At 47.3% G+C, this 27,631-nt stretch overlaps 3 protein-coding genes across 53 annotated transcripts in view; 1 reads left to right on the forward strand and 2 right to left on the reverse strand.

Annotated features, from left to right (window-relative positions):
- TNNT3 (troponin T3, fast skeletal type) overlaps nt 1-16,616 on the reverse strand; it is a 40,235-nt gene extending 23,619 nt beyond the window's left edge. For 48 of the 50 annotated variants that reach the window (XM_085581582.1, XM_085581565.1, XM_085581581.1 and 45 more), the window contains exons 1-4: nt 16,545-16,616; nt 1,779-1,813; nt 1,224-1,237; nt 540-557 (exon numbers count right to left, since the gene is read on the reverse strand). In XM_085581582.1, coding sequence (XP_085437708.1) covers nt 540-557; nt 1,224-1,237; nt 1,779-1,813; nt 16,545-16,601 — 124 coding nt within the window. In that variant the 5' untranslated portion in view covers nt 16,602-16,616. Of the gene's footprint in view, nt 1-539; nt 558-1,223; nt 1,238-1,778; nt 1,814-6,501; nt 6,649-16,544 lie in introns of those variants that run through there. The other 2 variants (XM_085581587.1, XM_085581583.1) reach the window with 1 other exon arrangement.
- PRR33 (proline rich 33) lies at nt 6,851-27,132 on the forward strand. Its single transcript, XM_021526723.4, has 3 exons — nt 6,851-7,790; nt 13,288-13,417; nt 22,343-27,132. Exons 2-3 carry the CDS (start codon nt 13,397-13,399, stop codon nt 23,960-23,962), a joined length of 1,641 nt encoding a protein of 546 aa, XP_021382398.3. The 5' UTR covers nt 6,851-7,790; nt 13,288-13,396; the 3' UTR covers nt 23,963-27,132.
- Nucleotides 16,964-27,631, reverse strand: part of LSP1 (lymphocyte specific protein 1) — a 48,471-nt gene continuing 37,803 nt past the window's right edge. For both annotated transcript variants that reach the window (XM_021526725.4, XM_021526726.4), the window contains exon 11: nt 16,964-18,324. The gene's annotated coding sequence lies outside the window, so the exon portion shown is untranslated. The remainder of the gene's footprint in view (nt 18,325-27,631) is intronic.

The raw sequence follows: 27,631 nt of genomic DNA on the forward strand, positions 1-27,631 counted from the left end.
TTTCCAGATCAGCACTCTGTCTCTCACAGCTTGTCAAATCCCCTTTTGCCAGCTAAAGGCATGGTAAGAAACATCATCTTTGCCAGTTGGTTCTCTGCCTTGCCTTTTCTGTCCTCAGCAGTGCCCTGTCAGCTGCTCCTCAGGAGCTGGACAACCTGCTCTTCTTTTCAATTTCAAAATTAAAACGCAATTTGTGGACACTGCCAAAATGAGAATGGCAGGAGTTCACCAATGATACGTTATGGGGGCTCTGCACCAGTCCCTGCTCTAAAAAGCTCCAAGTTTATGGACAGATGAGCCCCCAGTTTTTCACCATCCCCTCATAAAAATACTCCATTTCACTGTAGCATGAAGGCTCTGCACATCACAGCAACAATCAAGAAAGTTGATTGGTTTTTTGTTTTCCAACTGGTTTACTGATCAAGTGTTTCAGATCACCTTTAGCAGCAAGCACCAAAGAGAAGGGTGAAATGTAGACAAGAGAAAAGCAGAACCAAGAATCAAAGAAAGATAAATTACGTTCCACTTTTTTTTGTTACCTTCTTCTTCGTACTCCTCTGCATTGAAATGGGAGAGGGGGGAAAAAAAGCAGACAAATGAACCATCAGTCTTGACACATCAGTAGACATTACCCATGGCAGAGCCCTCTGTGCTCACAGGGATGCCGGGCAAGATGGTTTCTGAGAGGCCACTTGCAATCCAGCAAGTCAAATAACAGATTAAATTACTTTGAAAACAAAAAAGAGCAGTTATAAAAAGGGGAAGAAGATAATAAGGTATTGAATTTTTCCTTGGGCAATGGAGACTCAAGGTTACATGTGCATTAGAAGGGAAAAGGTAGCAGAGAGAGCCTCTGAATAGAAGAAAAGTCTCTTATGTATATTGCTTTATAAACATTGAGGGGATTTGTGTTCTAAAAGCAAAATATATTTCACATACAGAAGCTTCAAAATAAATTGCCAGCAGATGGCAGTGCCCTTACAAAAACTAGCAGCGTCCCCTCCCACCAGGGCATCAATCTGGGGCTGAAACCCCACAGGCTGCCCGCAGCATGGACAGGGCCAGGGTGCTGCAGGTATTATAAAAACCCCAGAAGCTGGTGACAGTCAGGCAGACAGAAGCACAAAAAAGAAACTTCAGATTTGTCTAACCATACCAGCTGACACAGCCAGCAAATGTTGCAGGCTTGCACAGAAGCAATTACAGACAGATTTAAGACTTACCCTCTCCTTGTTCCCTGTGAGAGAGGAAAAAAGAATATTGAAGCTAGGTAGGTATTTATCCCGTTCTGTACTGATGTCAAGCTTTAAACCATACACTGAAGCAACCCAATGCAATGTTGCCTAAATTCTGTTATTTGCAGGTCTGTCCATGATTCCTCTGATCCCATGACTGCCCTAAATCTCCCCTCTGTATTACTGATGGAAGAATGTCAAATGATCCCGTTGGGTTTGGTCGTACTACTCTAGATGTGTTAAACCAAGGCAGAAATCACTGAAGTGTGATTTAGGGTTTTATTCCCCCTCCTGCAGGGTTTTATTCCCCCTCCTCCTGGTGCAGTGTCACAGCCACAGAGCTGAGGCTGGCTGCAGGTGTTTGGGGGATGTCCCGTGTTGGACAGGGAGGGGTCTTTGATGCTCTAGGTCAAGATGTCCCTTCCCCACTGCCTCGGGGGGCTTCAGGCTGAGCACAGAGCAGCACCCTGCAGGGATGCCCTTGTCTGCTGTGTGGAGCCAAGCTGAGCAGATCAACACACACACAACTTGCTCACTACTTACACTTCCTCGGTATCAGACATGTTGGCAATTAGTTTCTAGACAAAAGAGAAGAAAAGGAAAACAAACAAGAAAAAGAAGAAAAAAAAGGTGTTATTAGTGAGTGCACCTCATAAAAAAATACCAAGGCAGAAGCAGATGGATTGACACTTGAGGACAAAAAAAGCCAAGCACCTGCTTTCCCACACACCAACCAGCTCCCCACCAACACTGACATTTTGGGAGAAGCACAAACCTTTGCCACCCATGTCAGAGGACAAAGGGAGGGGGGAAGAAAAAGATCATCTGGAAAGATAAATCCCATCAATTCAGCTGATCCCACAACAGACCCAAGGGCTGCCTAGTCCCAGCTTTGAATTACAAAATCCTCAGAGCTCAGGGAGATAGGCAAGGCCAGGGTACCCTCCCACACCCGTGTGACATTCCCATTACTCCAGCAAGATCAGAGGCATTTTTCCTTCTTTTGTGCTACCACAGGTGGAAAGGTGCCAGCTCCAAAACCTCAGTCAGTTACAAAAATAACTCAAATTACTAATAAACTTAAATACTTATTTGTCAGCACCCAAAAGTGTGTCTGGTTTATATAACTGATGAATGAGTGAGCAATAATTTGATTATTAGTTTAAGATGAAAACCAGCCACATGCCTAGTTAGGCAGTTCACATTTATATAACCATTTCTTTGTAATGCAACACTGGCTTTCCTAACAGCATCAGCTGCCCTGAGGCCAGGGGAGAAGATGAGGAAAAGCCCCTGAAACTTTCTCCAAATCCACAGCAGATCTTAAATTAGAAAGCCAGGCTTCTCCTTGCTGGCCCAAACCCCAATTTTCATTACTTCATTATTCAGCTGATATATGAGAGATGTCTTGAAGGAGCAGGTGGGCTGACTTAGGTTCAAAAGGAACAACTGCAGCTCAGCAGCTTTCTATTTCAGAGGAAGGCAGTAATCCCACAGGCTCCAACCCTGCCCTATAAGGGATTCTCTCCATTCCCCAGCAATGACCTTGGGCACCATACATTACCACCAACAGGATTTAGAACCCCCATGTTGCAAGGAGAAATAAACAGCCAAGATTTTTTCTTCTAGCTCCTCATTTATTCTCTTTTAGAACTTCAGCATTGCCCTGGAAGTAGTGCTAGCAGTGTCTGTGTTATGGCCTGACCTGAGGTGCTGGATGGGAGGGGTAATCTACTGGCAGGTCACATGAGATTTGGGTTCAGTGGTCTCTTGGTCCCAGCCTGCTTTTAACTTCATAGCTGTGGTTGCCCACTCCTTGGTTGTAACAGTCATCTCAAGGATGACTCTAGTTCTACCAGGCAGAGGGAACAGGGGGAATTTTGTGTTTGTGAGGAATTTCAGCTTTAAAGTCTTTTCTGCTCACCAATTTACACTGCTTCTTCTGCTCATTGCGTGAATGCTACAACACTGCTGGTCTCTCTCCCCTGGTCTTTTCAGTCTAGATTTCATAAAATCTTCAGGATGAAGACTTGCACTTGCTATCTCCTCAGTGGCTAGCATGTTAGCAGTCTCATTTCAGCCTTCAAAAATTATTCAAGCTATTAGTAATAATGCTTGACAGCATGTTGGTTTAAGCAACAGGACAGCAGAGCTTCTCCAGGCAAAAGCCTGCAGAGGGAACCTGCCTAATGCCCAGCTGTTGGCTTCTTCCAAAATACATGTTCTGTAAAGACTCAGGGCAATGGCCAATACTCCCATGGATTGAGCCGTGAGAAATGCAGCTTTCCTTCTTCCCGAGGTAGAGGATTAAAAAAAAATAAGGACTTTTAAAAGGCTGTGGGCTAAAGTCTTCTCTCATTCTAGTGAGAAGAAGAGTAATACTGCTAAATGGTGAAGAAATCAGCTCGAGAACCCTCTGTGTGCAGACAGAGAGTGTCTGTTCAGTGCAGGGCAGGCACGTAGCGCAGTGCACGCTGTTCTTTCCAAGGCAATTGAAGTCAATGGGAGCCTTTGCAATCAGGCTTTCCATTAGCAGTTACTGGAATGAGCTCATCTCGTCTCCAATTTAGCTCTAAGGACATCTTGCTGAGAGTTGTCACACTGGCTGTTCCCCTACCCCCCTTCCATATTTGTTAATCCAAGTGCTGCAAATGCGAGTGGGATTTTGCATGGCATCTGTCCGTGTGCTATAAAAGCAGAGTGAGAATGCCAGCATCCCTAAGACCCCAACCCTGAAGGGATTTCTTGGCCCCAGTTAAAATGAATTAATAATAAGTGCATTGGCAGACTGTGTACAAAGATGAGCCAGATACAGGAGCCCCATTGGCAAGGGCAGGAGGACAAAAAAAATCCAGGAGAAGATCACTGATTTCAGCCTTGCAAGGGCCAAAATTCAACCAGGTTTGGTCTCACTGTCAGGAGAAGCTGGCATTTAAGGCAGTATCTGACTGCCACTGCTCTGGCTGGAAAGATAAAAAGGTTTAGCTTCAAGAAAAGCAAGGTGTCTGCCCACTTCATGGCATTCAAAAGCCATCTGGTCCCTTAAAGCCAGGGGCAAAATGCAGACTGGCATAGCTACAGCCACCAAAGACTAGAAAGGCTCTTTGATGCCCAGCACTATCCACATAGCTAACTCTGTCATCAAAGCAGCCAGCAAAATTGGACTATATTTACATCCAAAAGGCAATAAAGAAAGCAATCTGTTAAGAGCGGCAGTTTTTGCAGCTAGGATTAAGTTTGCCCGAAGGCAATGGAAAGTCTCCAGCTGGCTCGGGATTAGCCTTTGGTGGAAATTACTTTACACACAGCAAATGCAGCCCAGGATTAAGGCTGTTAGCACCTTCAGGCAATAATTGGGCTTTGTTTGTATAGTGGCAGAAAAATGGATTCTGGTCTTGACTGAGGTTTAAGGATGTAATAAAATCAATTAGTTAATGCTGCCCACCCTTTGGAAGGAAATAAAAACACATGGGAAAGTTTCACCAGACAGAAAACTTCCTGCCTGCTCCCACTCCTTAAAGGTGAAAGCAAATGTTATTCTGCATTCTGCTCAAACCAAGCAGGTCACTGAAAGGACAAATACACCGATTCCTGCCCAGGTGGGCAGGAATACCATTTCTCTTTTGGCCCCAAATGCTCCTGGCCTCAGCTGAAAGAGCAGAGCCAGCACATCCCAAGAAGCCTCTTAGCAGCTGAGAATGCACCCGGGCGGGGGAATGGGCTGCCTTGAACCTCCAGGCCATCCCTGGAAATAGCCCACCCATCAATCATCCCCTCCCAAGCCAGGCCATACAAGGTAGGCAAGGTAGCAAGAGCCATATGGAAAGGGGCAGCACAGAAGTGGCCATGCATGGGCAATGGGACCTGGCAGGGACAGCTCTGGGGCAAGAACTGGGGCTGTGATCCACACAGCCACTCTTTCCCAGCAGGAGCCACTGCAAACCCACTGCATGGATTTTTAATATATGTACATATCATATTAAAAGAGACGGGTATTATATACAATATATCTAGTAGATATATAAACATATGCATATACTTCTCTCTAATGCTGAAACAGAGTAGCAGGACTCCAGCACTGCTGCAGGAAAATCCCAATTAGGAAAATCCCAATTCCCTATCCCAAAATGTACCCTTTATCCTTGTCTGAAGAGTAGTATGAGCTGTCTGATCCCTGCAAGGGGCTTTCCAGTGATATCAAAGTTGAGACAGAGAACAAAAAGCCAATGACCATGCTCAGCTCACATCCCCTGCCTTTCCTGGGTCTTAGAATCAACAAGATAGGAACAGACCAACAAGATCATCCAGTCCAACCATTCACCAGGCACTCCCACTCTAACCCCTAAAGCACTCAACTGGGTGCCTCTTGAACATCTCTTAGGGACTCCACCACCTCCCTGAGTCTTGTCCTGCTGAGGGATGGCTGCCTGCCCTGGCAGTCACCTACAGCCTCACTGGAGCTCCCCCACAGCAGCAGCACAGCTCCCACCCAAGCTGCTGGCCCCAGAGTAACCTGTGCTGGTGTCCCTGCTGCCCCCATAGGATATCCACCCCCCAACAGCAAGAAACCCCCATGTTTCTTGATCCAAGAAATATAAATGTGCTCATAGAAAACTTTCCACTCTCACAGAAAATAAGAAAATTGCAAGAGAAATTCCTTGTGTGTGCAGAGGGTCAGCAGGAGTGGGTTAAATTCAGAATGCTGATGGGATGCTCTCCATATTCATTACTTCAAACTCCTTTCACTTTGCTAGCCTGACCATGCAAAACTCACAATTTTCTTCTTTCCTGTGGGAGGGGACAGTTTTCCTTGGCCACATATTTTTTTTTCCTAGGTCTCCCTCTAGACCCACAGTCCTCCTCATCCACCAGAAGCTCCCTGATAGTCTGCCATTCACACCTCCTGCCTCAGCCATCCATTTCTCTGGGTGACAGGGCAGGGCAGGTCAGCACTTTCTTCTTGCTGCTTGAGGGAACTTTCCCTGACTGCCCCAAGAGATAACAATTTCCAGTCCCAAATCTTGGTTTGGAAGGAACTATTCTCCCACTACTAATCCTTGAGAGATCAAAGCACCCAAACCTCTGTGGGTGACATGAGACTTGTGAGATGCCCAGCTAAAGCTCAGACCTACAAGCGGCTTTTCCTTAGGATCCTGTGTCAGATCCCAGATCCTGTGCAACCCAACCCTCCCCTGGTGCTTCTCCATTCAAACCAAGGCTCGTCCCTTCTGTAGTGTTGTCCCCCTTGCCAGGGGACCCCACTTACCTGGGAGGAGTAGAGAGAAGCACCGAGCTCCCTGTCGGAGGGGACGGGCAGGCTGGGATCTGCGAGCGTCCCAAGGTGATGCAGCTCTCAACTTATAGTGACATTTGATCATCTGGAAGAGCTCATTGGCCCCAGGCTCCCTGTGCCGGGCAGGGAAGGGAACAGGGATGGGCGGGGAAGGGGTGAGATGGCAGGGGAAGCAAGGGAAGGGGATAAAAAAGGTCATACCATGTATAGGAGCAGCTGGAGGAATTGCACAGATGATGCTAAGATGGGAGGGACATGTTTGGAGAAAAAAAAAACTCCAGGGCTTATGCTTCTATATTTACAACCAGGCAAGGCTCAAAGACGGGTATCTGAGGCAAAGGCACCTCAGAAGCAAATTGGGGGGCTCCCATAGCTCCGTGGAACATGATCACTGCTAAAAACCTGGCTGTGGCAGCCTGGATCTCCCAGTCTCAACACTCAGCAGCAACCTCCACTCTCCCCCCTGGGCAGGGGCTCTTCCCAGCTCCCCTCCACATGCAAAGGGTTTGGCTGTGCTGCAGGGTGAGAATTTTGGGAAGGCCTGTGGACCTTCTACATTTAAGGCTCTTGGAAACCAGCAGCCACAGGCACGCAAGGAGGCAGAGGCACTTGGCACACACGTTGCCTGAAGTGCATCTGTGTGTGAGTGCTGTGCGGCTCACACCCCCCCTCTCACTGAGACTGCTGGGGCTCTGCCACACACCAGGGCTTCAGGGGACCTGGAACAAAAAGCAAGAGAGCAGGAATGCCACTAAGGAGCTTGTAAGCCTTTCTTAGCATGACATGAAAGCATTATTTAAGTTAGGACTTCTTAGGGAGGGCAACCCCAGGTGGCTGGAGCTTGGGTGCCTGGAGCAGTTTTGCTGCCAGAGCTCTCCCCACAGTTGCACGACTATTCCAGCAGAGGATTGCAGCGCCTCACACAACCCTCTGGTTCAGGGTTTCCATTTCACTAAGTATCCCAGGCTTCAGCTTCCCGTCCTCTCCCTCCCCCCAGCTCCCCTTGGCAGGGCTCCCCAGCAACACAGCGTGTGCCCTGCTGTGTGCCTGGCAGCTCCAGCACCCCCTTCCTCCCCGCCTGTAGGAGCCGAGAAGAAGTTCAGGAGCTGTGGGGCAGGCGATATTTTTGGCTCAGGTCACAGATTGATTCCTGCCCACTCTTTCCCTGCTGCTTGCAAGAAAGGGTCCCCATCTGAGGATGTAGAGACAAGCTTTCAAAGCCGTGGAGTGGGAGCACAGTGCTGCAGCTTCCCAGTCACCAGGTAACATGCACGAGCTAAAATCTGTCCAGCTTGCCTTTTCCAGCTGTCCTGCAGCTTATCCCCTGCAACCCACATCCAGCCAATGCTTTTGTTATGTGTCAGGTGGGAGGGGGACAGCGTATCCATCCTCAGCGCTCCAGCTCCATGTGGGAATTTGCTGGGTAGGGTGGGGAGATGGGTGGGCACCCAGAGCTGCTGAGGAGAGCAGCAGCTGCATGGGAACACATGGCCAGACCTGGAATCACCACCTCCACACCCCTCTCCAGCTCTGCCCAAAGCACTAACACGGCAAAGCGGCTTTCACGCTGTGCCTTCGGAACCACCGAGACATTTTGCTCTCTTCCACTGGCTCATTTCCCCTAAGCTCTCCACCAGCTGGGCATGCCTCCAAGAAATACCATATTTGCCCAAACTAGCAGCAGAGTGGGGGTGCATGGGAGGAGAGGCTCCCAGCTGTTTCTCTTTCTGTGTCTGTGGTGGGCCCAGTTTGGCAATGGCCTTCACCAGCCCCTGTGCCTGCCTGCCTGCCAGCTATAGACTGTCCCTGCTGCCAATGGGGGGCTGCAACTCAGGCCTGCCACGCCAAGGACCTGATCAATCAGCTCAAAAGAAAGCATAAGAGTGTGTGTGTGTGTGTGCCCAAGTGCATGCAGAGCCTGGGCTTACAGCAGGGTGCTTCCCAGCAGGTGTGGGCTGAGTGCTCCCATGGGCCCATCTGCTGCCAGCCATTTGGCAGGAGCAGCGTGAGCATCTTTGGGCAGCGCAGCCTCCACCAGAGCGGTGCTGCTCCTGCCCACCTCACTCAGGGCTCACTCTAAGCATCCTGACAAACATGCAGCTGGTACCAGCACTGGGAAGGACAGGCACTCAGACCTCTCTGCTGCAGCTCTGTTTGCAAATAGATGAGAAGCAAACATTGCTGCCTGCAGTACCCACTCGGGTTCTGGACATGGCAAGCAACTACTCCAGACAACATGTGTCATGCCTGTGCTCTGTCCTCCCCATCACCATACCCTGAGAGCATGGCCTTTCTGCTTAGTACTGTCCCAAAGGATACCTGTGCATCCATGGACTGCCTCTGCCACAACTCATGTCATTCATCTCATTTGCAGTCCCAGCATGATCCGCATCCCTCCTCCCATGGGACAGAGGGACCTTTTCCATCCCTCAGCAAAGAGGGCTTGTCTGATGCACACCTCTTACATTTGCTCTGCTGACATCTGGTTCACAACCAAGGTTCATTCCCCACAATCCAATTTATGTCTGTCCTTTCTTCCCTTTGTGGGTCTCTCTATCCAGTTTAGCATGTAAGTACAGGCCCCTCCAACATTTGTTTAATACCTTAGCCACATAACCTGCTTTTCACACATTCTCTGTCACATCCTGATTTCACCTCTTGATTCCATCACACAGCAGTTTCATTCACAACCTGCCACATTTTCCTCATCAGCTTTGTCTCTTGTTACTTCAGATGCTCCTGCTCTAGGAGATATAATTTTTGCTGTCTTGACATCATCTGCTCTCCCTGCACCAGCAGCAAGGTGACTGGGGCTCTCCTCCGAGCTGCACAGCACAGCCATGGCAGCCTAGAGAGCAAGCAAGCACCACCACGTATCTCACACTCCCTACTGATCACAGAGCCCAGATGGGGGGGAGATGATCCCAGCTGTGCCCACACAGCTGCCAGAAGCCACTCAATTTCATTAGGAGAGGGTGCAGCTGCACCTGTCATGGGATAAGCCCCTCTCTGCCACCAGCTGCCAGGTTAGGAGACAGCACCAAGGCCAAAGAGCACACGTGAGGTCACAGGCATGAACCAGGGTCTCAGACCACAGAATGTCCCTCTGCCAGCTGACCTCAAGCCAGAGCCTGGCATGCTTTAACTGTGACAGAATACAGCAAACCAGTGTCCCTCCTTGAGCAGGAACTAGAGGCTGGGACAAAGATCTAGACAAGTTTCCATAGGCAGCATTGCCTAATACCACTGGCTACTTGAGATGGGCCACAGGAAGTTATTGTGCTGCTGGGCCACTTGCAGGGAAGCTGTAATCAACTCTTCTCATATTTTCTAGCTTTTGGTTGACCTATTGCAGCAGCCAGTGCACCCAGGGGAGATGATTTTACACACAATATGCACACACATTACCCCAGATAATTTTACAAGCTGCATAAAGATGTGTGCTTGATCAAAGGCTCACATACATGCTTTGTTCGGGTTTGTTTTTTATTTAAATATCCTTTCCCTGTGCTCACTGTACACCAATCAGTAGGCAGCATTCAGCATTTTCATGGATCATTGCCTCCATGGCTGGTTAATACTCAGCCAAGGAGCTGAAATAGCACTGGAAAAGTTTATCTGAAAACCTACATCCCTGGATGTCTGAAATCCTAGATGTTCATTAAAGACTACAGAGTTCATAAAATCAGCTACATCCTTCCCATAAAACTGCCCAGGAGATCAAATTTCTGAGATAAAGTAATACCTATCCCTATCCACCATTACTCTCCAACACTGAACAAACAGATCTGCTTCCAAAGCAGACTTTGCTTTGGCCCTGGAGTTGGGCAAGAGGAGCTCCTGAGGTCCTTTCTCACTCAGACTTGCCCATTACTGCACTTACACCTTCGTGGTACAGCTACAGAGGAATTTTCACTGACACCTTCTGTCATTCAAAAATGGTTAAGTTAGTTATGAGGAAAAGGTGTTTTACTTGATTTCACAGTCTGAATGATTCTTTATATCCCCTCCTCTCCAAAGTCATGTTTTAATGCTTTCAAAGCAACATTTTTTACTCTTTTGCATGATACAGGTATTTTGATTTTGGCATGTTTGTCTGCTTCTACAAGTACCAGCCTTGAAATAATTGAAGGTATCCAGAAAAATGTATTAAGCTGACTGGGAAAGTGTGGGGATGTGGTTTTCTGTTCTGTGACATTCAGTTATAAACCTTTTACCATGATTCAGGGCAGAGGGGAAATGGCAAGCACAAAAGCCATTTAAGAAGGCAAAGTAAATTTTGTACAGTTCCCCTACGTCCTTTCTTCTCTTCATTGCACCCCAGAGAAAGGGTTTCTGCAGGGGGGCTTATTCAGCAGTTCAAGGTTAGAGTAGATGCCCTATGTTCATTGAACACTCTTTCCAAGTTAATTGAAGTAGCTGTCAATAAAAAGGCAGATCAGATAGTGGCTAAGTACATTCCAAGAAAGGACAGAATATAAATACAGAATATATATATAATTATTTTCTGTTCCTGGGCAAAATCCAATGACCTGTTTTATGCAGCCAGTCAGAAAGAGATCAGAATAGCCTTTAACTTTATAACCAGCTCCTCTGAGTTATCAGCAGACCACTATCATTTTACTGGTGATAATGGGATCCTGGGGAATCTGAAACAGCACAAAGGGGCTGAGAAAAGACCATATTTTCTCCCTGGCTCCTCTAATAATACCATCCTCTTGGCACTTGGGCTGAGGATCTCTGACCTTGTTTCCCCAGCAGTGCCCTGGTGCAGTGTTTGCCATGCACAGTGATGCTCCTCTTGCAGCACTCATTCAGGTAACAAGGAGAGCAAACATTTGCCAAGCTGTGGGTTCACTGACCTGAACCTTGGAAGGTGGCTGGGGAGCCTCAGTGTGCCAAAACCTTCTGCTGGTTGTGGCTTCATGAAGTCACAGTTCAGAGGCATAAAAAGGAGAATAAAAGGCAACAAACTTGCATTCTCTCATTGATGACCACATGACCTACATACACCTCTATTTAGCTTCCTGGCATTGCTGTTCTCCTCCTTGCATCTGGTGGGAGAGAGTCAACCAACATTTCCATGGAGGTCTCTAGTGTGTCATCCCTTCTGTGAAAATTGGTTGGTAGAAATATCTGCCTCTCTTAGCCTGTAAAAACAAACTCTACATCTTTGTTAAGAAATAGGAAGGGATCTGAACACTCCCTACTTCAGCATGTACAAACACAAGCCAGCCCTTTGCATCATTCATACAGTGTGTGCTGGAAATGCATGCATTAGGCTGGTGTGGTTTCAGTGGTGACAGTGGCAGAGCAGGACACAATGTGTCCTTGGGCATTTCTGAAGCCTGTTAAAAATATTCTTATTCAGAATATGGGGATTCTTAAGTTTCCCGTTGGGTTATTATTGCCTGTTTTTTTTTTTTTCTTAGCAACATCTTCAGTGTTGGGGACTCACAAAGTCACTAGCACTCCTAAAAGACAAGGGCATTTTTGAGACATTGAAGCTGTCAGTCAAAGAGGAATTAATTGCATTAGGGTGATTGTATGAAGGACCAAGCAGCTACTCCAAATCCTTCCAGAGGTCTGCACTGCAATAAGGAACAGTGTGTCCTGCAGAGCCAGGCAGGACCTCAGCAGTCATCAGGAAGGCAGAGGGGAAGAAGGCAAATTGAGAGCTCACCTCTGACACCCACTCCAAAGCACCAGCACAAACCCTCCTTCCCCACAAGAACCAGCCTCATCAGATGGGCCAGACCTCTGATGGATGAAGGAAGAGCATTGCTACCTCGATCCATGCTGGAGTAACTCAGATTAGAGAGGAGTCAATGAGCAACAAGGCTTAGCAGGGAGAAGCAGAAGGAATTTGCCTTTAGAGCTGGCTTTGTGGCATAGCTCACCAGCATCTCAAATGCCATATGAACAGCCCAAGCTAACCTGGGCATAGAGCTGCTTTGTAGACCTCCAGGAAATTGCTCTCACATGCCCCCATCTTCCTGGGAATGTGTTTAACCCCCCTGCTGCTGTGGCATTCACACTTAAAGGCTCCTGAAAAGCTGGCAAAAAGCAGAACATGAGAAGTCAGCTGTAAATCAGGAAGAAATGCCTCAAGGCCTAGAGGCAGAAAGCACCTGCATGATGTCTGGGCAGCTCACAGGCTGCCCAGGACAAAGGCAGGCACTGATGCTATCCCTACCAGCTCACTTCAGCAGTCTTAGCTGAGATCTTGGAGTCAAACTGCACACAAACCCCTCAACCAAAATTCACCAAAATAACCAACTCCAAACCTTCTCTGCTCCCAGTGCAGCATTTTCTACACTTGCATCCTCTGCACATAGCATGTGCCTCGCCAGGAACAAGTAGACAGAGTATGCTCTCTTCCTCTCTTGGGAAGGTAACAAAGCACAGCTCCAAATTTGCATTTTGCAACCCTGACTTTTGCAAAACAGTAAATCTCACCAGCCAACTTGAAAAGCCTCCAACTGGTTTCAGTGCCTGGAGCTACTCTGCTAGAATAGCCGTCCTGGCAACATCACCATCCTCTGCCCTTCACCTCTCCAGTACTTCAGATGCTGAACTTTGCAGAGCCAAAGTTGGGAGCACGCAGTGGTGTTACTCGATAGCCCCTCTTCACGCTAATTTTAGGTGGTGGAACTTTACATGCTTTTAAAAAGTACTTTTATTTATTTTTGAGAAATCTCTTTTACTTAGTGGTTACCATCAACACTTTTCTATCTGATGTTTTGAACTCGCCTACAGGTCTCTAGAAGTCACAAACAACCAGCACCTGGCATGATCTCAAAGGAACCTGTTAATTTTGTAAACTGGATTGAGTAGCATGATGCTCCCAACATGCAAATGATTTCAGATGGAAACAAATTACACATCAGTAAGTAATACATTTTTTCAGTTAATATCGATTTCTGACTTTTGTGGTAGACTGTTCCTCCATCACTCATTTGTTTGCCCTGGGACGTGTCCTTGCTGCATCTGCTTTAGACAACTAAGGCACAACCCCTGTGGGATTCAGGAGATCCTGCTTGGACTCCCTAGATCTAGGCTAGGTACCTCTCCAAATACAACAAATCAGGTTTGGCCATTCAAGATAGGGGCTGGGTCTCATCCTCACACTCTTTACACCTAAATGGATCAGACAGGTTGACAGTGAGGATGATAACTGAGCAGCAGGACAGGAGTCCGGACCAATGCCTGCAGCTGCTGATTGGTGTCCCCAGAGGAAGTGAGCGAGGCAGGAGACCAGTCAAGGAGCTCACAGCTGCTCCACAGCCTTGGGGAAGACCCACCTATCCAACCAAACACCTCACTGCATAATTACACTTGCAATTTGCTGCTTTCATGCCTTCAAGGGCTCACTTGTATAAATCCCAATGGGATCTCCCCCTTACTTTTACTCAACTTTTCCCCTTTCTTCCCATCATTCTTACAAGTCCCAAGTCCATGACACTTTTTTCTATTTATTTAACGCCTGTCTTTAGCATTGCTAAACCACTGTTTCTGAGAGTTATAAGGAAGAGATGAAGCACCTTTCTGAAATTTTGCGATCTAAATCAAATCACTCCAGTGCAAACAAAATCCTCAGGGAACTCAGTGCAAAATCCCAGGGAAATCACTTGTCTCAACACCAGGATCCTTGGAATGGTTCAATTTCTAAAGTAAATCCTAGCTGCAACTGCACTTTTGTCAATGTGAAATACATTTTTTCTTTTAACTTGTTTATACACAGACATCTATATATATAATGCAGCATCAGGGAAAGTGTCTTGAGCTGGCAAGGAGTTACCAACAGACCAACCCCAGAACCTTGTTCAGCAGCATATCAGCTGCCACCTCAGTATTTATAGCCACCCTGCTCTTTGAGCTTGTTTATTTTCCTTCCCAAAGGTGGTGGTGGCAGGAGGCAAAGCTCTGATATTCAGGCTCAGGTGTCCCCGAGGCTGACCTTTCCTTCAAAGAGCAGAAGCTGCAGACACATTTCAAGGAACAAAGTCATTTGGAAACTCTAGACTCGTGTCCATTACCACACCAGAGTCCCAGTGCAGAGCAGCACACAAGGGTTGAGCAGAGATCTGTTAATTAGCATGCACTCATATATATTAGGATGGATGTAAAAATGAGTCTGTAATTATTTTATACCTGGAAAGGGAACCTGATGAAGTCCAGAGCCCAGTCTCAACGCAGAACAAGTGCTACATAAAGACATAACACTCAAAACAGACTTGAGTTTTCTGTTATTTAAGTTTCCCCCAAGTTTAAATAATGCTGCTTGACAGCAGTACAGCAGTCATGGACCACATTTTTCAAGATCCCATCTTCCATAAATTCACGTAGAATTCATCTGTTAAACCCTGTTGGGGAAAAAAGCAGCCCTGAAGCCCACCACAAAGACAAGCAGCACATTTCAGTATCACTGCAGCCTCCACAGTTTTACTTCAGAGCCAATGCTGCCAAAATGATGTTCCCCTTCTGCATAATCTAGACAAGATGGGTAAAAAAGAAATTGTAGTGAAACAACACCTCAAGGTATGCTACCAGTTCAGAGCACTGAGAGCCCACATAGGGGTTCCCAGTCTCTCTTTTTGGGCACTGCCAACCTGCCAAGGGGATGGTAATTTGGAGAAGCATGGCAGCACAGGGATGCAGGCAACCAGCAGATACAGGGTATCAGGAAAGCATCACTCTTCTCCACCAGGCTTTGAGAGTAAGACTAAGCCTGTAAGACTCACTCAGTGTGACAGTTTGTCCTTGCTATGCTCAAAATGCAGCAGTCTCAGGAGAAGACAGAGCTAAGGTCTCAAAGCAAAAGCCTCCAAGATGCCAGTGCTGCAAAAACCACAATGCTGTGAAAAATGAACAGAGGGAAGATAGGAAGCAGTCAGGCACTGACTAACACCAGACCGGTAATTGCTGCAGAGTGTACCAGCCTGCTCCCCTTCACTCACAAAATCAGCCACAGGTTCCTGCTGAGGGAAGGGATGAGCTTCCATGCCCCCATCCCCTCTTAGCATTGCCCAAAATGCACATCCAGCATGTCTGGGCTGCAGCATCCCTTTTTTGGTTTTTTTTTTCATTTTGGGAGGTAGGGGAAAGTATCACCATTCTGGTAACCCCACCACCATGTGCACGCCATGTTACTTTGGGAGGAGAAATAGCACATCAAGTTAATTTAGCTGTGGAAACATTTCCCCTGGCAGATAGAAGTACCTCATAAAGAGCTGCACACATTTACTCTGAGCCAGTTCTCTCCATGGTTCCTGACCACCACTAGAGAGCTCTGGTGTCCCATAACCTGCTCACTTCTCTGCTGTCACCACAACCTGAATTACAGCAGTTGTTTATTGAAACCACATTGAGGTCCCTGTGGGCTTTAAGTGGAGAAAATACACTCTGCAAATTAATCCTCCTTAGAGAAGGAATCTCACACAAACAACCTTTAGGGCTTTCTCTGCCCTCTCCAAACTGGCAGGGCACAGCAATAGTAACTGGAGAAGTTTTCAGCCATCATTTCTGCCAGCCAGCAACAGAATTGTGTTGAAAAATCAGTGCAACCAGTTTGCACACATGCAAAGTTATTTTCACCTCAAGCCAGAACATCTCTATGCACCACACTGCCACTGCTCCAGCCCCTCTTGAAAATCCCAGCACAGCAGAGGAAGGGCTGAAGGGAGGAAAATGGGGCCAAGCTGCTCAGTGCTTTGAAGAACACAGGACTCCTTGAATTCCTACCTCCCAGAACTGAAGCAGAGGATGGGGAGAACAAGAGTACCAATCAGCAGAAATATAAGAGGAAGAAGTTATATTTGGAATTATCTCCTTCCTTACCTACACTTTCCTGAAGTGTTAGGATAGCAGAAACTCTTCATTGTCTCTACCATAAAAGTGTTATTACTTGGAAGGTCACCCCCATAAAAAGGTTTTTCCATAACAAGGTAGATGGTTCCAGATAGAGCCATCAGCTCATTAGTGTGCTGGGCTCCAGTACAGACAGCTACACTGACCTTATCAAAGCTGGACGAGCAGGATACAGAGGATTTTTTTTTTTTAATAGCTCCCATCAGCAGTGATTTTGGTTCAAGCCTTTGAGGTTGCTCAGGTCTGTTACCTGAGGAGTTAAGCTCTGTGCTTCTCCTAGCTGATCACACTCCCCAGGAAGTCTCCGCAGCCTGATCCATTACTCCCTCCCCTTTTAAAAAGGAATTGCAACTCCTCCCAGTGAAAAACCCAGCAAAACAACATGGATCTAAATGGGGCAGGCACACAGAAAGCCCCTTTCCCTGCTTATGTCAAGCTCCTTTTCTTCTTGTCACTCAGATTGATGCTTCTTCTCCTCTACCTCATATTCAAGCAGAGTTTCAAGGTCTTGGAAACAGCTTTGCCGCAGACTTCTCCATGAACAAAACTCTCAGAGCTGTCATCATTACAACATCTTCTTCAAATTTTATTAAATGCTTACAAAAAAAAAAAAAAAGAAAATCCAGGGGCAGAAAGTTTTAAGCAGAAAGCACATTGATGCAGGAGGAAAAACAAGCTGCCCTCCCCTCCTCCAGGAGGGTAGAAACAAGTTGCAAAATTATGATGATATGGAGAGAAGGAAGGAATGAGACTAAAGAGGGGATGGGGGACATGTTAACACCATGAAGTATGAAACATAGGAGAGTTCAGAAACAACCCTAGAAGTCCATTTGCAGACCTCAGGCCCAAGGCCAGAAATGTCACCCTTGAAGGACTCTGTTTCCTCAAGGTCACAGCAAACCTTGGTCTCCCCAACAATTCACTAGGATGCTATTTCACCAAGATAGCTCCCAGCAGCAGCCATTTCCCAGGTATCCTGCTCAGCCTCAGGAACACAGCTCACCAGATATCAAGGTGCCACCACAGCTGACTTTCAGAAATGTTTCACTCACTGGCACTGCAGCCCACTGGCTGGAGAATAAGCAAATCACTTTCCCACAGAAGGGAGATAACACCAGTGGCCAGGGAAAGGAGACCTCCAATCCATCTTAGGCAGGCAGAGAAAGGCAGCAGCCATTTGAAATGAAGCTGCTATTGTCCTACTGAGACAGAAAAGTGGCAGGAACATTTTGGCATGGGCACATAACTGTGATTAAAGAATGATCTGGGAACTAAAGAAAAAGACCAGGAATAAGTCAAATGCAACTTGATGTACACTGACTAGAGATGGAAGTCCCTCAAAGCAGATAACAGAGGAACAGAGGCTGCATCATAAACAGGGCAAGACTTTACCCACAGCTGGCACCAGCAGAGTGACAAGGGGTCCTTGCACTCTCATCACACTCTCCTTGAAGGTCTTTTTACACTCAGGACCTGCCCACTGCCCTCCTTTCAAACACCAATTCTTCACCAGATTTCTTTTGAGTTCCGTTTGCTGCCACAACCCATCCACCAAGGGGCACAAAAAGAGAAATTCTTAACCACATAACAAAAGCCTTTCCTGCTCAGCAGGGCAGCAGATCCCTCTCTTCCAACACTTAAGGTGAGGGAACAGAGCCTCTCATCTCCATAGCAGACAGATTAAAAAAAAAAAAAAAAAAGAAGAAAAAAGGCAAAGAGTCACATAGAAAGTTAAGACAGGGATGACTTTTGTCAGCTGATCTAGTTCCTTTTATCCATCTGGAGGCAGTGTGGGGTATTGCTCAAACCCCAAGAGGAGTCAGGCTGTACCCAAAGCAGTTAGAAGAGAAACATCCTTCAATTATCTTCTCTGGAGCAGAGGAAATAGTGGCATGGAGGGTCGTGTTGAATCAGGATCAAGCTCAGCTGCAAGACAAGAAAACACAAAGTTATGGATGCCATTTGGCTGCCATGAGCAGCACCCAGGGCTATACAGAAACTGTATCTTCTCTAGCAATTACAGGTGGGTTTCTGCCACCCATTTGCACAAAGCCCTGTGAAGCAGCCCACCCATAAATCTTTGGCACAAGTGAAGCGTGCTGGCAATGTCCATGCCCATGGCAGAGGAGATGCTGAGGGCTGTACGCCCTGCAGAGGTCATGGCTGCACTCCTGCCACACTGTCTCCCACCCCAAAAAAGAGATTTGCAGGCTTCCTCCCAAGCCCAAGAACACCACTAAAGCAGAGAGTGTCCCCTCTGTTTGGGACCAGCTGCAGCAGGGCTGGGTTCCTGCAGATCTCCATCTGCTCCATGCACAACAGCTGGTGCAGCCAAGGGACTCCAGCACACAAATGACTTTTATCACTTGATAAATGACTCCTGTATGCTGACACTCTCCCCACTATTCCTGATTTGGGGCTGACTGCAAATGGAACCAAGTCAGGAGAACAGTTGGGGTCCAAGAGTGGATGAGCATCCATCCACCCATGGGAGCTCAACCAGCAGCAGAGAAACTTAACCCTTTAAAAGCCTCTTGACATCAAGGCTTACTTCCTTCTATCTCATTAGAAACCCACACAAGTTTCTCAGGTAGTGCTTTCAGCTCCAGCCTTTCCACTGGCAATAAAGCAAGTCTGTCTGCCACTTTATTTTTGCTTCATTAGGTGGCAAGGGGGAAGACAAATCTTCCTTGTTAAGAATTTCTCCTGAACACACAGAGCTCTGAAGGAGATTCAAAACAAAGCCAGTCATGACAGGGAAGACAAATAAATTAACAGCTGATTTTCTTTTGCTGTCTCTCAGCATCTCGCTGCTCCATTAGTCAAGCACACAGATTCCAGTACAGTCACATGCCATGGAAGTTACCATCCATAAGGACTCCAAGACCCACAGCACAGCAGGTTTCAAGTCAGATGGGATGCTGAGATAGCAGCAAGAGTGATTTTAAGAGCACAGACTACTTGTAAGAGACAACAAATCCTGAGGTTATACAGCATGAAGCAGCCTCTGACTTTGGGAGCAGAAGGATTTTCCTGGTGTGTGCACACTAAACTTTCCAGTCTGAGAGCCCCCTTGCCCTCCTCGGTAGCATCTGGCAGTTTGCAGCAAATCCCAGACAAGATCCTTCTCTGACTTATGTGAGGAGCTGCATTTTTCTGGAGTGCAGTAGTCCATAGGACAAGGAAAACACTCCAAGAGCTGATCAGTAGCTGGGAAGTTCACTGCCCTGCCTCTTTAGTATTCCCTACACAAGTCTGAAGCAGGTCAACCTTATAAATCTGGTTTACCAGTGCTGCTAGACCATAGCTCATGTTGTAGTACAGGCTGTCCATGGGACCACATTAAACAAGAGCAGATTAAGTCATTCCACAATAAATCCTACCAGAAGGTGCATGTATTTGCTCACTCTTCAGCACATTTTTAAAAAGGCACAAAAAACCCCATAAGCAATTACCAATCCCTACACAAACAGAGCCAGAGTAGTGTCACAAAAGTACCTGCAAATCCCTCCAACTGAGACATTTTGGCTTTCTGACCCAGAAGAATTTAAAATACCCGTGAGGCTGGGGAGGAAAGCAGGTATATGACAAAGGAAGGGGCTCTCAGCCTTTTTTTGGAACAGCGTAGACTTGCATCTAAGAGTAGCTCCTGGAACAAAGCAAATCCTAATGACAGCCTTATGCCTAAGGAATGAAGCTGATAAGACACTGGGAATGTCCAACAGTTGTCACCCCCAGCTGACACAAATCCCCTCCAAGCCCCCTCACAGAAAACAGCAGGTCTCTCATGCCTACAGCTAAAGTAAATCATAGAATGATAGAATAGCTTGAATGGGACCTTTAGTTGAAAGGGACCTTTAAAGGTCATCTAATCCAACACCCATGCAATGAACAGGGACATCTGCAACTAAATCAGGCTGCCCAGACCCCCATCTAGCCTGACCTGGAATGTTTCCAGGGATAAAGCAAGCCCCACCTCTCTGGGAAACCTGTTCCAGTGTTTCACCACCCTCATCATAAAAAAATAAACCAACTTCTTCCTTATATCTAGCCTAAATCTACTCTTAGTTTAAGAGCTTTACCCTTTGCCCTATTGCAACATGCCCTACTAAAACATCTGTCCCCATCTCTCTTATGAGCCACCTTTACATACTAAAAGGCCACAACAAAGTCTCCCCAGAGCCTTTTCTTCTCCAGGATGAACAACCCTAACTCCCTCAAGCCTGTCCTCATAGAGCTGTTCCATCCCTCTGATCATTTTGTGGTCCTCCTCAGGAGTTGCCCCAACAGATCCATGTCTCTCTGGTACTGAAGGAACCACTTTCTAGACACTGCCTGGACCCTGCCCACCACAGCCTCTGCTCTGGAGGGCAGCTCATCCACGACAGTGAGGGCTTGACCTTGAAGCTTTTGAGCTCAACATGCCACCTCTTCAGTGCTGTTATTTGTTGCTGCTGCCTTCAAAAAAAAAAGTCATCCTTCTCCCCCCATGCCCAACCAGTTTTGGCAGACACACCACCTGCTTGCTGGGCATGGATCACCTTCCCAGCCCAGTGCTGACAGCAGCACTGCAAGCCCAAAGCCAGCACTGGGCACTCAAGCACAAATAGATGTTCAAGCACTTTCCAGAGTTCTACTCAGGATAGTTTTCCTGCACAGCAGGTATCACATTACACACCCACACTAACCAGAGCAGGCTGGGAGCCACCAGGAGCAGAACACAGCACATGAAATAAATAGCCCCCCAGGCAAGCCTGACATCACCCTGCCCTCCTTCTTCCTTGTTTCAGGATGCTCATTTGCACCCAGCACCAGGGATTAAGGGGCTCAGAGATTTATGCCTCATTTCATGGCAAAACTCAGCAACTCTGTGCTGACCACAAGCCAGGATAGTCAGATTTCCTTCCTGGGGCTGCCAAAGAGTCGTTGCAGGTCAGAGGCTGTTTGGTGCTCCCCAGCTTGCTCAGGAAGAGAAAGAGAACTGAGACTGAGAACTGAGAAACTGAGTTTTATCTTTGCATCCCCAACACAAACCCTTAGCTCCATTCTGCTCATCTGACCAGTGGTCACTGAGCTCCACTGACCAGAACTCACCAAAAAGGAGGCAGGGATGAGTTTGCAATAACGAGCGGGAAAAGCAGCCATGCATCCCTGCAGGAGCAGCCCAGCATTGGCCAAAGGGCTGCAATTGCCATTGGAGATCAGAGCTGACACAGAGCACAAGCCATTTCTGCTTCATTCAAGAATGAGTGACAAAGGCAAGACAGGGGCAAAGCTTCCCAAGGGAAAGAGAAAACTTGGTTTTATCTTGAAGGAAAATGTTGTCCCCTGTGCTTCATGCAGCAAGAAAAAACCAGCCAGAGTCAGTGCTGTGACAAAGCACTTCCTCACTGATAAACAGAGCTTCTGAGAAGCCCTGTATTTCACAGGGGTGTCTTCATGCCAGCTGAAATGAATCAAGGCCAGCACTGACTATGATTCAAATGACACATGTAGTTTATGGCTGTTCTGTTGTATGTAACATTGTATCAGACTTTTAATAACTTGAATTTGGAAAGCCATGAAACATTCCTGCTTTTTGCCTCTGGAGATGTTTCAAAGCTTCAAAATTTCAACCCACTTTTTTTTCCCTTGACATTTCCTTCCAAATCCCATTAGGACTTGCCAAGACACGAACATCTGGGGTCCCCAGGAGCAGAAGGGCTCCAGGTTTGGCAATACAGCTTCCCCCCAGGACATCTCTTGTCCTGCCACACCCACCCTCAAGACTGGCTGAGGTTACCTCAGGAGAGTAACAAAACAAAGACTGATGCTCTTCTCCCATAATACAGACTCCATACTGATAGCTTTTACAGAGAGGAAGAGGAGGATTTGTGTATTAATATTTCAGAATCCAGCCCAGGGCTAAGCCCACACCAACTCTAAACTTGGTCTTTTCTTGCAGGAAATGACAATGCTGATAACAGTATCATCCTCCACCCAGCCTGTTCCCAATCACCACCCCCTCTCCCCCCCTCCCACCCTCCCAAAGCCCGGGAAGGACAACCTGCGGCTGCAGCGGCTGCTGAAGAAGGCAGCGCGCAAGAACGCCATCCTGGCCTCAGAGCAGGGCAAGTCCTTCCGCTCCAGCCTCTCGCCTGTGAACGAAGCCAGCCCCGACCAAGAGCGTGCTGAGAGCACTGCCCCAGCCCAGGAGACCCCCGAGAGCACAGCACCCCCCTGTGCCCCCCTGCCAACCCAGCTCTCCATCCGGCCCGTCGGCCACCGCGCCGCCTCCCCTTTCCGAAGGGGGAAGCCCTTCGCGCTGAAGGTCACCGAGCAGCGGCGCATTGCTGAACACGTCAAGCTCACAACCTCCTCGGCCATGCCCCTGCTACAGAAGCCAGAAGCTCCCGAGACTCCACAGCAGCCTGAAGGCATGGGCTCCCACCTTCCCTCTCCATCTGACCCCTCAGTATCTGTTCTCCCTCAGCCTCCTCCTTCCACTACACCCAGCAAAGAAAGGGCACCAGAGGTTACCTATGTCACCAAGGTGAACACTTATTTCCACAGTGTCAAGCCACCCAGGGCTAAGACTCCCACACCAAACCCAACCCAAGGAACTGTCAGCCAAGAAGACAAAAGGCCTACTTCCCCAGCACCTCAAACAAGCAGCTCTGAACCATCCCCAGAGCAGACACCCACATCACTTAAAGACAGCAAGGCCGCTCCCCCTTTGCCAAAACCTCCCCTCATTCATGCTTCAGAGACAGAGCCTCCTGATCAAGCTCCCAAGCCTGTTTCTACTGAGAAGCCTAGCACCTCTGATGCCCACACCAATAAGCCTACAACCCACAGAAGTGACACTGAAATACCCAGATCCAAGACATCTCCTGAATTACCAGAGCAAGACAGAGACATCCTAGAACCATCAACATCCAGCACGCCCTGGAGGCAAGCACGCCCAGCGACAGCAACTCCAGCACAAGCTGATGGTCCCGGGTCCACCTCCACAGACACCAAGGCAGAACAAGTCACTGAACCCCCAATGACTCCCAGCTTACCCAACTCCAGCTGTCCCTGCAAGGCTGAGCCAGCACCATCATCAGGAGAAGCACCAAGACCTCCTGGAACTGGTGCCAGTGGCTGGCATCGCCTCAGGAAGCACTTGATAATGCAGCCAGAAGAAACCAACTTCCCAGAGTCCAGGCCAGAAAAGCTGGGACAGGAGGAAGGGAATAAAGAGGACACTGCTCAAGCAGTCATCAAGCAAGACTGCGTGCTGGTTAAATCGAAAGCCATGAGAATGTGGGATGCCATTTTATACCAGGTGACACTCAGCAAGGAGAAGAAGCAGCAGGCAGAGGAAAAGAAGCCACAGAAGGAAGAAAGCTTCTTTCTTCCCCGCCGTCTACCCATCCTTCTACACAAGCCACGTTTTGACGCCCGGAAGCTGAAGGAACTGGCTGCCAAGCCCATGACGAAGATCAGCACCGTATTTGAGGTGAGCCGCTTTCGGCCCAAAGGGGCCGAGGAGCACACCAAGAGCTTTAACAGAACGGCATCAGGATGGTCGGTCCACTGAAGCCAGGCTGCCCCACGCCTCTGGAGGTGCAGCAACCTCTGACCAAGCTTACTGCCCAGTGGAGCCAAGAGTAAGGAAAAAAGGAAATTAAACAAAACCCCTCCAAGCCAGCAGCCCCTTGCTGCAGGTTTAAGGGTTACTCTCCATACACTTAGAAGCTCAAATGCATAACTACCACATCCACAGATCACAGGAAAACAAACGTGTTTGTTTTAAAAAGAGTCAACAACAATCACTGGAGGCAGTAACAGAGTGAAGGCACACAGTGAAGAGGACAAGCTGCCTACAGAAAAAAAAAAACAGGATAAAAAGAGTAGGATAACGGTATCTGATTTTTTTTTTTTTGTTGTTGCATTTATGTAAGAGATTGATCCTAGGAACAACAGCAGTTGCATCTGAAATGAAGGAATCTGGGTTGCTCCACATCTCTAGGGAGAGTCTCAGAAACCAAACTCAAAGAGGCTACATATAACCTCCATCTCCTCTACTGAAAGTGTGCCCCATGCCCATTTGCTGAGAACAAAAAGGCACAGATAAGAGACAGAGTAAGATATCCCTGCTCTCACCAAGCAGTTCCTCTGCCTATCAAAACAGGCATCATCTGACACCCTCCTAGGCCAGTCTACTAAATAGTGCACAGAAGCATAATTTTGTTTCTGTATTCGAGTTCTGTTATGTATTTTACCATGTTTTCTCCACAACACCTGATGGTTAATATTTCCATGATAACCAACAAGACCCTGCTTTAGCATGTGTGTATCCAATTCTCTATTTAACAAGGTGCTGGCTTCTGAGGAGTTCTGCTAACCACATGTAATCTCATTTTCAGGGCAAGCATCATGACAGTTGTACACCCTCTTGTCTTTGACATCCTGAAAAAAGGATATTTAAAGGAAAACTCTGCCCACCCACAGAGACAACTGTGTTTTCCAGTATCACCCCTTACAACTCCACTGCCAGCAGGCTTGTGATCATAAAAGCTTGGAGGTTGGTTATTTCTGTTTCACAAGGGGCTTGGTCATATGCTGGGGTGTTCCTGCACAGCTAATATAGGATTGCTATGTTTAGCCCAAGTAGAATATAAAGAGCTGTGTAGAGAGTTTCCTTTTACACGTGCAGAGGATACGGAACTGACCAACATCTCCTCAGGCCAAACTGGAAACAGGAACAAAGAATTCCTTTTGCCTTTTTTGAAGTCTTCCTATTTTGCAGTGATGCTACAGAGCAGTTCATTTAGCAAACCTTCACTTAAGTTTTCACTTTGCCAGTCTTATCTCCATTCTGTAACCCCTTCCCTACTCAAAGGGCAAAAAAGAAGGAAGAATAACCCAATTATCTAAAGTGGGGATTTCTTCAAACCCCCAGTTTTCAAAGAAAAAGGTAAAAAGAGGTTGGAAATGTGCCAGTAATCACAAGTGAATCCTAGGTAAATCTGCAGGATTATTTAGCATTGCTGCAAGAGAAGGCTACAGAGAAACACCCACGCAGCAACACAGCCATAAAAATTTAAAGAGTGCAGCGTAAAACACGCAAAGCAGATAAAGGGCAACCTTACCAGAGAGTGATAAATGGCACCTTAGTGCAGCACAGCCAGATGGATGCCTCTGCACAAAGGTCTGTGTGCACAAGAGCCACAGCACTGGCATGAAGCAGAGCAGCCAACATCAATTGGGAGTGAAGATGGCTTAAGAAGCACTTGTGCTTTAAAACAGCTTTTGTCCTGCACCAAGGACAGCCACCCAGAGGAATCCAGCACCACACACCTAAGGCTTAGGTTTTCCATCTGCTAGGCTTCCACTCAGACTGCATTCCCACCCCAGCCCCCACTGTACATGGATGAAGGATGGGGAAATACCACTGAGAGAGCAATTCCCACAAGCAGAAGGAAGGCAAGAGAGGAAGGCAGGTCTGGGTGCATGGTTCAGCCCTTTTACCCCAAAATCAAAGGGGGTAAGAGGCCCATAGCAAGTATGGCAAGTCCTGCAGAGAGACAGACCCTGACACAGATGGGAGGGCATGTCCGTGTAGACAACATATTTTATCAATGGCTGCTCACTGGAAGTCATTGTGGTGTGTTCCAGCCTGAGCTGCTGTGCTGAGGAAGAGAAGGGGAATGCTACTGGGCACAGGATTTGCCTATTTTTCAATGCCAAACAGCATCAGACAGTTGCTATGTGCCCATACTGACACTTACAGAAAAAGCCTTGTTCCACAGCCTGCAGTGAGGTCCTGCAGCCCAGGAAGGGAGAGAAAGAGGAAAAACCCACACCTGTGTTTTAAGCAACTAGAAAGCTGCTAAGGTGGTATAAAGCAAGTGACATGAGTGAGACAGAAGGTTTGGGAGCAAGAAGGCCATGACAATGATCCAGCAGTAGGGAAAAAGGATGAATATAGTTCAAGGGGGTGCAGAGGAGCTGGGGAGCAGCAGAGCACACAAAACAGCTAAGAACAGAAACAAGCCAAGCTCCTTCAGCTATCACAGCCATTTTGCTATTCACAGTAGAAAAAACCCCAATACTTCCATGTGAACAAACCCAGGGAGCAACAGTGTTGTGCCATGGCTGTTAGGAGCACTGGGTGGATCCTAGATTACATCCTGTGACAGTGCCTTGCCTTTCAAGAAAGGCTGCTGGACAAAGACCAGAGGCAAAGGCACTTCCATTTGAGCTGCTCAGAGAAGCTCAGGGAGGGCAAACAAAACCTGCTGACAACCTAGCAAAACCTGTCTGCTGCAGAGAACTGAAGCTCAGTAGCTTCCCACCTGGTGCACTGAAACAGACCTTTAGGAGAAAAGAGGAGACTGATCAAAGGGGAGACCTTATAATAGGTTTCTCAAAGTCACAGGCAGAGAAGCAAGTTGAGGATGGAAGTTCTGTGCACTAAAACCACAGCTTCAGGCAGTCTTGGGCTTGTACTGCTACCCATCTCAAAGTAGCATTCAAATGGGCATTTCCTCTAAATGGGCACTAAAAAGGAAAAAAACAAGCCTAAATAAACAAAACATTATGCAACACTCAGAAGCCAGCTCCTTAAGGGTGGGAGGGAGGGGAAAGAAGGAACACAAGCCTCAGAAGAATTCAGAAACAAAAGGTGTTTTGTAGCAGGCAGAGCTATTTTAACCTTGGCAGTGAAATAAAGCTTCTTTTTTATAGTAGAAAAAACAGAGAGAATGAGCTTGTTTTCACCCTCAACTTCCTCTCCACTCATTGTGCCAGATGCTGCCCAGTTGGATCCAACCAGTTATCATCTCCCTCTACACCATTCCTCCTTATTGCCACAACCCTCTACTATCATCCACTCAAGATAACACCAGGATATCTATGAGCCTAAACACAATAGGAACATGAGATCCAAAGGCTGTTTTAAGAGAGCACAGAGACAGCAACCCAGCTCTACCTTCCCCTTGCTGCACAGAGAACAGTCCTTTCTGCTCTGCTGGTCTACCCAGTATAACAGATGTTCACATCCTTCCTGCTACAACTTTATTATAGACTGGTTCCAAGAGGTCACCAAAGTCCTTAAAAGTTAATCTTAAAAGATGATTAATTCAGTAAATCTGGGAATTAAACCCCAGAAACATTTGAATTTCAGAAGTACATCAGCCCCTATTGCTCAGCCAGAACAACCTCCAGCTATCTCTCTCTATTCCTTGCAACTTAAGAGAGCATA

This window comes from Lonchura striata, chromosome 5, assembly GCF_050655825.1.
Source record: "Lonchura striata isolate lonStrDom1 chromosome 5, ASM5065582v1, whole genome shotgun sequence".
NCBI lineage: Eukaryota > Metazoa > Chordata > Aves > Passeriformes > Estrildidae > Lonchura > Lonchura striata.